The sequence below is a fragment of the Mytilus californianus genome, unplaced genomic scaffold, assembly GCF_021869535.1.
Source record: "Mytilus californianus isolate M0D057914Y unplaced genomic scaffold, xbMytCali1.0.p SCAF_4, whole genome shotgun sequence".
Classification (NCBI taxonomy): Eukaryota; Metazoa; Mollusca; class Bivalvia; order Mytilida; family Mytilidae; genus Mytilus; species Mytilus californianus.
The window spans coordinates 71,805,037-71,817,726 of NW_026262690.1; the positions used below are offsets into that span (position 1 = coordinate 71,805,037).

The 12,690-nt window shown below is 32.3% G+C and overlaps 1 protein-coding gene and 1 long non-coding RNA gene across 2 annotated transcripts in view; both read right to left on the minus strand.

The window, feature by feature from the left end:
* The window catches only part of LOC127738451 (lysosomal acid phosphatase-like), a 49,430-nt gene that overhangs the window by 20,857 nt on the left and 15,883 nt on the right, over positions 1-12,690 (minus strand). Inside the window, exons 2-5 of the mRNA XM_052249710.1 lie at positions 3,158-3,253; positions 1,997-2,092; positions 1,292-1,444; positions 185-283 (exon numbers count right to left, since the gene is read on the minus strand). Of these exons, the coding sequence (XP_052105670.1) occupies positions 185-283; positions 1,292-1,444; positions 1,997-2,092; positions 3,158-3,253 (444 nt within the window). The remainder of the gene's footprint in view (positions 1-184; positions 284-1,291; positions 1,445-1,996; positions 2,093-3,157; positions 3,254-12,690) is intronic.
* On the minus strand, positions 7,770-10,647 carry LOC127738456 (uncharacterized). The gene is made up of 2 exons (XR_008000046.1): positions 9,781-10,647; positions 7,770-9,215 (listed from the first exon to the last, which is right to left on the minus strand). It is a non-coding gene; the product is annotated as an uncharacterized LOC127738456 (long non-coding RNA).

The following is a 12,690-nucleotide window of genomic DNA, read 5'->3' on the forward strand; positions in this document are numbered from 1 at the left end:
TGATTTCGTGGTTTTGCCAAAGTCTATGTACAAGCTTATGGAAAATTTGTCTTATGTTGTTCATTTAAATTTGTGGTTTTTCTAAACCAATGAAATCCATGAAACTTGGTATTCCACTATAATAATGAATCCACAGCTGTAGTAGTTATATATCTATTATCACATTTCCACAATAAGTGTATACCTGTGTGTCATTTTTCACTTTAAGGACCTCTGGATCGTGTGACATAAAGTAGTCCATCTTAGACGTAAACACAGGACACGGATTATCTAAATAAATAAGCTGAAACATATATGTTTAATGAAATTTAAGAACAATTTCCACAATAACCATATATCAATAATTTCCACTATAAACAAATCAACATCTACCATGTCTACATACAAAATTTTACTCAAAGAACAATACTTTATCTGATGTTATTAAATAATATAATAAAGGAGGATTTCAATGTCTACAACTACAATTATTACCTGACAATAATTTGTTTTCTAGTGTCGGAAATTGTTTCAGGAGTGTTAATGTTATTCCTATAAAATCACTGACTAATAATTAAATGCTACTCTACTATAAATTTCTGTGCTCTTTAATAAAATTGTTAACCAATTTCAGTTTGTATCACCAAACAAAAATATTTCATTGATAAGAAATTTAACAAACCTGTTTTTGGAATCTACAATATTTTCTAAATATGCTCGTCCATTTACATACATAAAGAATAACCATACATTGTCTCATAATATAAAATGTATTTGTACAAGGTTTAGAAACAAGTAAAATACAAGGCTTTTCGAAAAAAATTTCAATCCTGTTTTCGAGTCAATTACAAATAAAATTTCTATTTAGAAACAATGTATGATTATTTTCTTTATACTGCAACTGTTCCAAATGAAATACTTTGGGTAAATACATGAATGTGCCATCAATTATCAATTTGAAACAGACAATGTAAAAATTCAGCCAAACTGCATTCTTTATTGACGTCATAATTAAACTCTACAGAAAAGCATTGTCAACATCATAAACAAGGGAATTTACGGTCAGTGATTGTATATCACAAACTTATGCTGTAATTATAGAGAATCTCAAATTCACACCAAGAATTTAAGGAGAAATTACCAAGTTTCCTGGTGTAACATTGTGTTTTTACACAGTGTTAAGCGTATGGAAACCCATTCCCATAAATTGTACTGTATTTTTTACAAAAAGTATACATTTTAAAAATCAACTTTTCAAGTAAATGAATTACATTAAAAGTTTTCTCTGAGAAGAGTAAATTTCATTACATACATGGTCTTCATTCTTTGGTTCAGTATGTACAGGTATTGGCTGCCATGTTATATTTTTATTCCATGAATCTTCTTTTGTGGGTGGAAATAGTCCAGCCAGCATACAATAGGCACTCATCAATGTACGATCATAATCTGTGCTTTGAACATATACCTAAAATGTTTACCAATATTTAAAAAAAAATAAACATTATTCAAATATTCCATGACTATAATCAAATATGAATAAATTTAACAAATGTAGATTTTAGTACAATGTACTACATCTAGGAAGATACAAAATTTGTCCTCTCGAAACTGTTAAATTTTCACGCTGAGCCTTTTAAATATTTAAAATTTACCTGTCAAGAGTGGAAATATATCTAATGGCACCAGATTAGGTGGTGAAATCTTGTTTTCTATAACCATTTTAAGACATTACATAAGCAAACCTTATCTTTAATTTTTTTATGGTTTTAAAAAAAGTCATGTTCTTTCTATGTCATGTATGTGACAATATCACATATGAGTGACATTGCTTCAAAATGTCACAAAAGCAAAATCATGAGAAAGCAAAGAATTTTGACCATATACATGTGTATAGTTATTTCTAATGATGAACTAAGATCAAGTGAACCACACATTGTAAAAAAATTCATATTGTATGACCTTGATAAGACAATTAATATTCTATACATGTACATTCTACACACTAAATAAACCTTACATCTTTAACATTGAATGTTTTGTTCAAGAATTTGAGGTTATCTCCATACAGGCTTCTTAATAACTGTCCAAGGTAATACTCCTGTTCTTTTCCTTCCTAAAACATGTACATGTATATAAATTCATAAAAAAGTTTAACTAAAATTATACAGCAGTCTTTTTATCATTCTTCTAAAGCCAAAAGGTATCTGTAAGTTACAAATATAGTATTTCAGAATGAAAGATCCATAATCTTTAAATGGACATTTCATATCTAGTTATTTTTAAGCAACAATATACAATGATATATTTTTAACAATTTTCATGGGATTTTACAGTTTCTTTTATTTACTGGATGCTAGTTTAAGCCTTTTTTGGTACGATATGGCATTAAGATCGTTAGAAAAAAATATACATTTCTCCATGAATGTATGGTTTTTACAATGAAATCTTGTCAATTGTGAAATTATATCGTACATATTTTCATTCCTACAATTTGATTCAATTATCATCATAAACAAAACTGGTAACATAGGGTCATTAAAGGAGTAGGTCCGGTAAGGGCCGATTTTGGCCCCAAATTTCAGGTTCATCTGATGAGAGATTTTGGACACTTTTTAAACACTTAAGTGTCTACTTTAGTAGAATCAATTTATTTATGTGAAAGATTTGAACTGATTTAGTCATTAAAAAAGCTCATATTCAAGCTTAAATGTTATAAATCTATCAAATATGCCATAATATGTCACTTTTTAGATGGTTTTTGTCAAAAATGAAAGTGGCCGCATCCGTGTTCATCCTCAACCTTTATATATGTTATGTATTATCATCAAATACAACTTACATTTAAATATTAAGAATGAACACAAATGCGGCCACGTCCATTTAAGACGGAAACCATCTAAAAATTAACTCAAATGCTAAAATTATGAAGATTTCAGTAATTTAGCATGACTTAATGATGCTAGTACCCGATAAATATGCATTGTATTATCAAAAACAGCTCATATGTATGTAACAGAAGTATTCTACTTTCCAATGATTAGCTAAAAGTTTACATATTAACAATTTTGTAAAACTGCTATATTTTGGGGCCAAAAAGGGGTCTTACTGAACCTACTCCTTTGTAATTGGTTTACAAATTATCTTTCCTGAAACTTGAGAAGATTAATTGAAGACTTACATTTGTGAGCTGTCCAAGACCTATGGGCCATGAGGACTCTGTATTGGGGTCCTTGGGGTATATTGCAACAGGACTTCTATCTCCATGACGATACAACTACAAAGATAGAAATATTATGTTCTGTGAGCCAACCAATCTTACATATACTTGATCACAAAAAGCAGCATACAATGTATATACATTATTATGTAAATGCAATACAACATGAAATAATTTCTTCACAAATCTTTTATTCACAGTCGGAAAGCAAGCCCTTAGAAACAACTGTTGTTGCTACTTTCTAAAGACAAAAATGGTACTTATATGAAAGCCCGCCATTCTGAAGTTGTGTAATTTTTTGCGGAAATATAAAATTGACTGCAATTTGGAAAATTTTTCTGTTTCTTGTCGTTGGAGTAAGAAATTGATGTCTTTCAATCTCTTAAGCAGTTGTCTTGTTATAATAGAAAATATAACTCAAATTTGCCGTCCTAAAATAAATACATTGAAAATTATGCGAAATTTCTGTTAGTTTTTTTTCTCCTGTTTTCACAAATAAACTAACATTATATATATATATACATGTATATTCTACTGACTTAAAAAAAATAATGTGTATCTCAAAGTCATAAAATATTTCAAGTCAAACTATCTATAACCCCTTATGAAACCCTGCTTTAACTTAATTCTGAAGGAAAGATAGTTTTTGACATTAATAGTTTTTTTTTTTGTCTCACACCAATGTCAACATGCATGTGAACCAAATGTACACAACATTTAGACTACAATGTAGTGTGTTTGGAAATGCACTGTTGTTTAAAAAAGCAATGGTGAATTCAGCTGTGAATTTGACTGGATTATATATAGTTCGACATTAACTGAAACAAAAAGGTAAGGTTATTTTATACTGTCTGTGCACAAGCTAAAATCAAGATGAATGGAAAAAATCATTCATAGACACTTGTGATATAAATATTTTATCATTATTGTGACGAAGGAATCCTAGTTAAAGCTTAAAGCTAATACAAATATTTCATGTACAATAGAATTATAAAATTCTTGTCCTTTGAACTTTAAGCCAGTCAGGATTCTACTTTGTCAAAATTATCTCCCCATTACGCCACCTAATTTTTATAATCGTAAAAATGGAAGCCATTGTAGTGATGACGCGCTGTCAATTTAGCTCTTGAAAACCAATAAATTTATCCACATAGTATCATTACGATCCCTACATGCCTGATGTATTATAAAAGACAAATGTATCTACTAGCTATTGAGCATCATTTAATGTACTTTTATGCATTTGGTCAACTTAAACTATTGTCTGAGCGGTTGTCAGGGGCAATTTTCGAAAGTTCAAAAATATTTAAAAATTCTAATTAAATATTTCGTGGAAGGATAGACTAAAAATTTTCAGAGGTTGAAGACTAATTAACCTTGATAACACACACAAATCAAAGAGCTGAAAGCTCTGAGGAAAAATGACGCCACTGTCTCTAATATTGTGATATTTTTTATGCAAGTCTTGATTTTCACATACCGTAATTAAGTTTAACATTCCAACATGTCTCGTAAGCATATAATTGATATTCGTATATGTGTGTGTTATGTGAAGATGACAACTGGCTGTTTTTTTAGTACAAATGTATAGGTCAAGACTACCTGAATGATCTACAGTATCCAATGACTACTGGCTGTTTTTTTCTATAAATAAATAGGTCAAGACTACCAGAATGATCTACAATATCCAATGACTACTGGCTGTTCTTTTGTACTAATAAACAGGTCAAGACTATTTGAATGATCTACAATATCCAATGACTACTGGCTGTTCTTTTGTACATATAAATAAAGACTACCTGAATGATCTAAAGTATTCTAAGTAATGTGATTTTTGTCTTGCAATTACATTTTTCTAAATCAAGAATATAGACTTCTAGTATCCTTTTCAAACCAAATGATTATGAAAGAGCCTGTTGTTATCAAGCTCTCATACCCCACATACATGTACTCATTAAATAAGTTACTAGTGACCTAGTTATTTCTGTTACTTGAAGCAAATAATATTTCTGTAGATTTAGACAATAGTATAATATTGTTTTACTAGTTTTATTTCACCTTGAAGATTAGACAAATAGGGATACTCCTTTGATTTTTTATTTCATGTCAGTCAGGTCGCTTTATATGAAACTTGAAACCACTTCTCTGCCATATTGTTATTTCATAACAACTCTGCCCTTGACCATGTTGACCCATGTAATTGATATTCATTCTTTAACCATATATCATAGTCAGTTAGTTTTTGATTTTGCACTCCCACACCACCTTTCGGGTCAAATGTCTATCTCCATTTAAGTTAATGACATTGAACAATCATGGTATTAAACACAATTTCAATAGTGATAATGCTGTTCTAGTAGGTCACCATATATTCAACTTGGGTAGCATTCCAGTTATTGAAATTTGTGTCAGATTAGAACAATGATCTAGACCTTTAGGAATGGATCTTACAATTTAATATGGAGCCATAGTATGGGACCCCTACACGGTAACAAAAAAATCAAAGCGCGAAAGCGCTGTAAAGGCAGTTAATTACAGGTTGTGTGTATTATTAGTCCAGTTATATCATTATCTTGCATAGTACAGTGTACTTATCAGAGGTGGCTTTCAGTATTTAAGATTTAGAGTTCTCTAATGATATTGAACAAGTTTTATGAATGTCATATTCTGAGCACTATATAAAGGCGATTGTTCTCACTTGTTTATGAACTAGTGCATTATGTCCAGTTTGTACCTTTTTTATCTATGTGTATAGTCAAATTAGTTATCAAAGGTACCAGGATTATAATTTAATACGCCAGACGTTTGTTTCGTCTACATAAGACTCATCAGATCAAAATAGTAACAAAGCCAAACAAGTACAAAGTTGAAGAGCATTGAGGACCCAAAATTCCAAAAAGTTGTGCCAAATACGGCTAAGGTAATCTATTCCTTGGATAAGAAAATCCTTAGTTTTTTCATTGGCAATCATAACACATCTCCTTATTTATATAATGATCTATATACAACGACCTCGGGTACAAAAAAAATGTATGTAACTAAACTATGATGGGAAACCTTTGACTTCTTTCTTTTATATAAACTTTTGATTTGGTACCATAGAACTATGTAGAGTAAATGTACATTGCAACATGTCAACTCTTTCAACTCCAAGCAAAATTATATTTCCAAGCATAAAGTAATTTATGAATGAAAAAAGGAGTTCTTAATTAAGAAATAAACTGATTCGCTGAGCGCAGCTGGATACACCCGCAGAGGTCCAACCCTGAACAGCTGGGGCAAAAATGGACACAATATTCAAGCTTGAATTTGGATTGTAATTAAATATTTGACATATTATAGTTTCTGAATAAATGTAGTCAATGAACTTGAAATCGGGTATATGAATTGAATTTATATTCAATTAAAGATTTCTTGCTGTTGTGCAATACACTGTGCTGTTGCGCAATACTTAATAAATCTGTTGCCAGACTATAAACAAATAAAGTTCAATTTCTTCTCAATGTCATATTTGAAATTTATGAAAATCAATAGGGAGATTACATCAATAGCTATAAATAATTCACCAAAGTTTCATGTGAACTGCTTAAAGCATTTTTGAGTTGTTGTCCAAAAACTGGAAAATCCCCCCTTTTTTAATGAATAAAACCCCATAACTCAGAAATGTAAAATCTAAAATTTATAAAATTCTAAAGGGAGCTTACGGATTGATAATTTAGTCTTAGATGCAAGATTTTTTTATCAGTTGTTAGTGGCTTTGAACTAGCTGTCAGTAACTGTGAGTACTCTCAGATCTGTACTTAGTGTCTTTTTGTTGTTTGGATGTACAACTACCCGACCACGTCCACTTGTATTTGTATTTATCCATCTGATGAGTTTAGCCTCTTTCAACTGATTTTTATAGTTCTTTCTTATATTGTACTGTTACACCACTGTCCCAGGTTAGGGGGAGGGTTGGGATCCCGCTAACATGTTTAAGCCCGCCACATTCTGTATGTACATGTATGTGCCTGTCCCGTCAGGAGCCTGTAAAAGTGTAATTCAGTGGTTGTCGTTTGTTTATGTGTTGCATATTTGTTATATTTGTTCATTTATTTTACATAAAATAGGCCGTTAGTTTTCTTGTTTGAATTGTTTTACATTGTCATTTCGGGGCCTTTTATAGCTGACTGTGCAGTATGGGCTTTGCTCATTGTTGAAGGCCAAACTGTGACCTATAGCTGTTAATTTCTGTGTCATTTGGTCTCTCGTGGAGAGTTGTCTCATTGGCAATCATACCACATCTTCTTTTTTATATTTACATCAACAGATATAAAAAATTCACCAAAGTCAAGGTGAGACAACAAAACTTCCTTGTAAGATCTCTGAAATTTTTTACAGGGTACGAGTTTTTCTCATTGTTGGAGATTGTACGGTGACAGTAACACCTGTAACTGCTCAAACCCATTTCTTATGCACTTTAGTTTGATAAACTCACTGAATATCATACCACATCTCCTTATTATGCTTATTTTTATATGCATTACAATTTACATGTGCATGTAATTGTAAATATATATATATCAGAACAAAATTCATTGCGTCACTTTTATTTATGCATCCTTTGGCACAATACAAGTTCTAAAATTACACAACATAAAACAACTAAATGTTATTTCAGATGAAAGTTTTGTTTCAGTTCCATTCATAGGATTTATTAGAATTTTGTATGTTTTGCCAAGTCCAATAATTCGCTCTATCTTAGGTCCGAGTACACAGTTATTTCGTAGTGCATTTCTTTTAGACAATAAATGAAAATTAAAAAAATCCCACCTGCGCTTTCTCAATAATATTTTTACAGTGTGTTGTACTACTTTTGGGACAAATTATATCAAAATTATAGAAAACTTCATCGGCTCTAACTCAAAATATGGACAATTTTATGTTGAGGGGGTCTTGAAATCTTTTGACAGCTTCCGAAGTGCTAATTTTTAACCTTTTTCAGCTGGACCAAATCACTACTTTACTTTAAAATTCATGACCCAATTTTTTTACAGTGTCATTTCACCCCCCTACTTACTATTTGAGTCATAAAACAGGGAGAAATAAATTTGGAAGGGGTAGAAAAAAAATCGACAAGTAACACACTGTCCACACTAGGGACTATATTCGTGGACAACAAAATCAAAGGACGATAACTGTGTACCCGGACCATGTGACATAGAGACATAGTTGACTAAACCACCAGGTGTCGAAAATTCAAGAATTTTCAGTGTTTCTGTTTTTATTTGATGAAAAGGTTGCCTGAGCTCTAGGAGCTTTAGGTTTTATCACGGGATATTCTGTGCTGTCAATAATAATCCAAGTCGTAGGAAACTTTAATTTCAAGTTGGATGGTGAAAAATACCTGACAAAACCACTATCTAGATGGCCAAGTGTTAGCCTCACACCACTGTTTAGACAAAAAAACAATCCATGTATACACAATATTCTTAACACTAGATTCAATCTAGAATCTAGACAGTTCAAAGTTGGTTGTATGATGCCTCAATTTCATCAAAGTCATAAAAAAATTGATTTTCAACTGACACCCTATCAATTTGAAAATATATGTATCTCAAACAATGTGCTGCTGGACCAAGTGTGGTCAAAACAAATAAAAATTTAGTATACAACTCTAAACCGGTATAAAAATGCATGGCTGTGTCACGTGTCTTCATTTCAAAATTCTCTGCTGAAAACATAGGCATTGATGGTGTTTGCGTAATCCCATCTGTGAAGCTCAACATTAGCTCGGCAGTTGGTGGTGGACAGTCATAAATCCTTTCTGCAGTATGAATGACTTCTTCAGGAAAACCAACTTTACAATCAAAACTTTCCTCTAGATTTCTACTACAATATTCATCAAGTTTAGTTCTTTTGTTTTCACAGGAAACTGCCCTGATTTTTCTTTTTGCGGACGATTCAGTCTCTTGCTTGGTCCAGGAAAATAGGCTGGGAATGGCAGTAGACTTAAGTCTCTGTATGGTGGGTTTGCGCCCTGAAAAAGGTTATAAAACATTAGTTTTTTGATAATTAAATGAACTTCTATTAGCAATGTATACTTTGTACTACCTGGCGAAATATTAACTAGATTTATTCATTACAATCTGGATAAAACTATGTTTGCCTGATTCAATGTATGTTATGTAAATCCAAAGGACAAACAATGAGACTTATGCAACAAACGTACATTGTTTGTACCTAAATAACTATAATATAGATGAGAGCATGTCATTTTGTTCCTGTTAACATTGTCATTGATATTTTTCAAGAAAGTCTATGAGGCATAGCTTATGCATTCCTGTCATTACTACATTAGCATAATTACTGCTAAAATAATTCTCAGTATGATATACCTCTTGTAAGAAATCATTATAATTGTAGCAATCACCAAAAAATCTCAAACAGATCACATTGAATCGTAATCCAAAAAATTATGACGTCTTGAATTACCCACCCCCTTTTATTCTAAAACGATAATTGCGGTTGTAAACAGACTTTGGATTATTCGCATGGCGATTACATATATAACTATATATTTCACAAAGAAAATAGAGTTTTACCATGAATAGTTTCCTGCACGTAGTCTTTTTCAGTAAAACGTGCCTTGCAAACAACAGCTGATTGAGATGGACTCCACGATATCATCGTGTTCTCGTCCAATCTGCGTATGGGCCATGGCGTTGATTCAACTTTTCCTTCTTTTTAAGTCATTTGGAAATGCATGTCCTCCTCTTAAATGACATCCAGGTACACAACAACAAGTACTTGGCATCGTTAATTAAAAATATAACTGAAATAGTTCAGGGGAATATAAGTAAGGGGGAGGGAAACCAATGATAATATGCTGGGAAGATCTTATTCGAACCTGTTGGTACTTTACCATATCAATTGAGTAAATATCAGAGATTATTGAAAAATAAATCGTATCTTGCCATTGGTTTAAAAACATTTACGTCAAAATGACAATAAGTTATAACATGAATATTGATATATTTGAACTCTATTATTCTAAAATTAAAAGGTCAATACAGTTTTGTTTACAAACTAACGCGTATTAATTACAGCCATGCACATGTTTAAATAGGGACCATAATAGGTATATATGATTATAAAATGGCAACATTTAAAAAAAAGACTTTAAATTTATTTGTTTCCGTTGTGCACATATTTTTGTACAATATTAACGATTTGATGACACTCACAGGTAATTTGCATTCTAACTGCAATGCTCCTTTCATGAAACGTGTCACCAGGTTGTTGTATTTCAACTGTTCGATAGTTCTTAACTTCTGTTACTCTTGAGTCAGTGATGATTATTTCATTTTTTATTTTTAATATAGACTATTCTTCTATTAATAAAAGGATGAACTATTTATCTATTTACAACAAAAGCGGCTTGCTTATGACAGCACCTTAGACAACAGAATATTTTAAAACCACTCTGTATTTGTCAATGTGAAATCATATAATATGTACATAAATAAACATTATTGTGACTTTTTCTTTTCTTTTCATCTTATCATTAAAATATATTAAAGAGTTTATAGAAAAAAATCGTAAGGGTTCCGCGGAACCCAGTGTCTCGCCTACTTTTGTTGTAAAAGTGTTATAGTAGCAGGCTCAACAAAAATGGGGAAAATTATTGATTTTTTTCCTCTAGATACTATCTTTTGATTCTGTCCAACTGAAGTGTGGTTAAAATCCAGGATGGTTTGAATCTAATAAATGTTTTTAAAACTTTAACTGCAGACTGTATGTAATGTTAACTGGAAGAAAACTAAGTCCATTTATAAGTAATATACGGAAAAACAGTAGATACTAGCTTTTGATCATAAACAAGCTTCTATCCAAGTTTTAAAAACTTTTAACACCCAGTCAATGTAATGCTAACTGGCAGAAAAAATAAGTCCATTTATAAGTAAATACGGATAAACAGGATTTTTTTTACAAAATTTACTTTTGGATACTATCTTATAATCATAAACAAACTTCCTTTAAAGTTTGGTAGAAATCGATGATAGTTTCAGAAAGTTATTAAAATTTTAAAAACTGTAACCACAGAGTGAATATTTGTGGACGCCGCAATGTAGGATCGCTATGTCTCGCTTTTGCGACAAAAGTCGCAGTCTTGACAAAAAGAAGATGTGGAATAATTGCCAATGAGACAACTCTCCACAAGAGACAGATGACACAGAAATTAACAACTATAGGTTACCGTACGGCATTCAACAATGAGCAAAGCCGTAAATACATATATAGATATAGGAAGATGTGGTATGAGTGGCAATGAGACAACTCTCCGTCCAAGTTACAATTTATGAAAGTAAACCATTATAGGTCAAGGTACGGCCTTCAACACGGAGCATTGGCTCACACCGAATATAGTCAGCTATAAAAGGCCCCGAAATGACAAATGCAAAACAATTAAAACGAGAAAACTAACGGTCTAATTTATGTACAAATTAATGAACGAAAAACAAATATGTAACACAGCAACTAACGAAAACCACTGAATTACAGGCTCCTGACTTGGGACAGGCTCATATAGAATGAGGGGTTAAACATGTTAGCAGGGCTATGGTAGAATATTCCAATATAAGAAAAAACCATAAAAAGCAGTTAAAAAAGGCATAAACTCATCAGATGGAATCAAATAGAAATACATCTAACAAAAACAGACTGTATATTATCCTTTCATTTATTTAATAAACAGGACAGATCCACCCTTTGACCACAACCTGTTATATATAAATTCCAGGCGAGGATCCAGTCATTTTGAAAGGGGATTCCGACTCCAGGAACACTCCCTGGATCTGCCGATGATTTCACGGGTTTCATTGTGTTTAGGTGTTTTTTTTTTCAATTTGAGGAAATAAGCAGTAGAATTATTTGTAGGTTTTCTTAGCGTGGATTTCAATTGTGTAATCTCAGCAGGCAGATGCATGTCATGCCCCAGTCACACTAGGCCACGATCGCATCACGCTCACCGCGATCTAAAATAAATTCAGATCGTGGTGAGGTCGCGATAAGAGCGGCATGAAATGTAGATTTTCGTTGTTTTCGCGATGCTACTACGTCCTCGTTACGCTTCTACAACGATCTTGCTACGATTATACCACGTTCTCACCACGCAGCAGTCGCTTATTCTGCGACCTTACTACGATTATTTCGATCTTACTACGCTTATCACGTTCTCATTACGACCATACCACGATTTATCCGATCTCACCACGCTTCTTCTGCGATTATAGCACGCTCTTACCACGATCATTCTACGATATTACCACGTTTATACCGCGATCTAACTACGCCCTCAGCAGTAACGTCAACATCACGATCCATATCTACCAGAACTGGTGGGCGTGGTGGTGGCGGAAAATGTAGTCAGAGGGGCCTCTGGTACGAATCCTGATCCAGTAGAGATGTCGGATCAACCAATCAAACCTGAATCACAACGTATTGCTGATCTA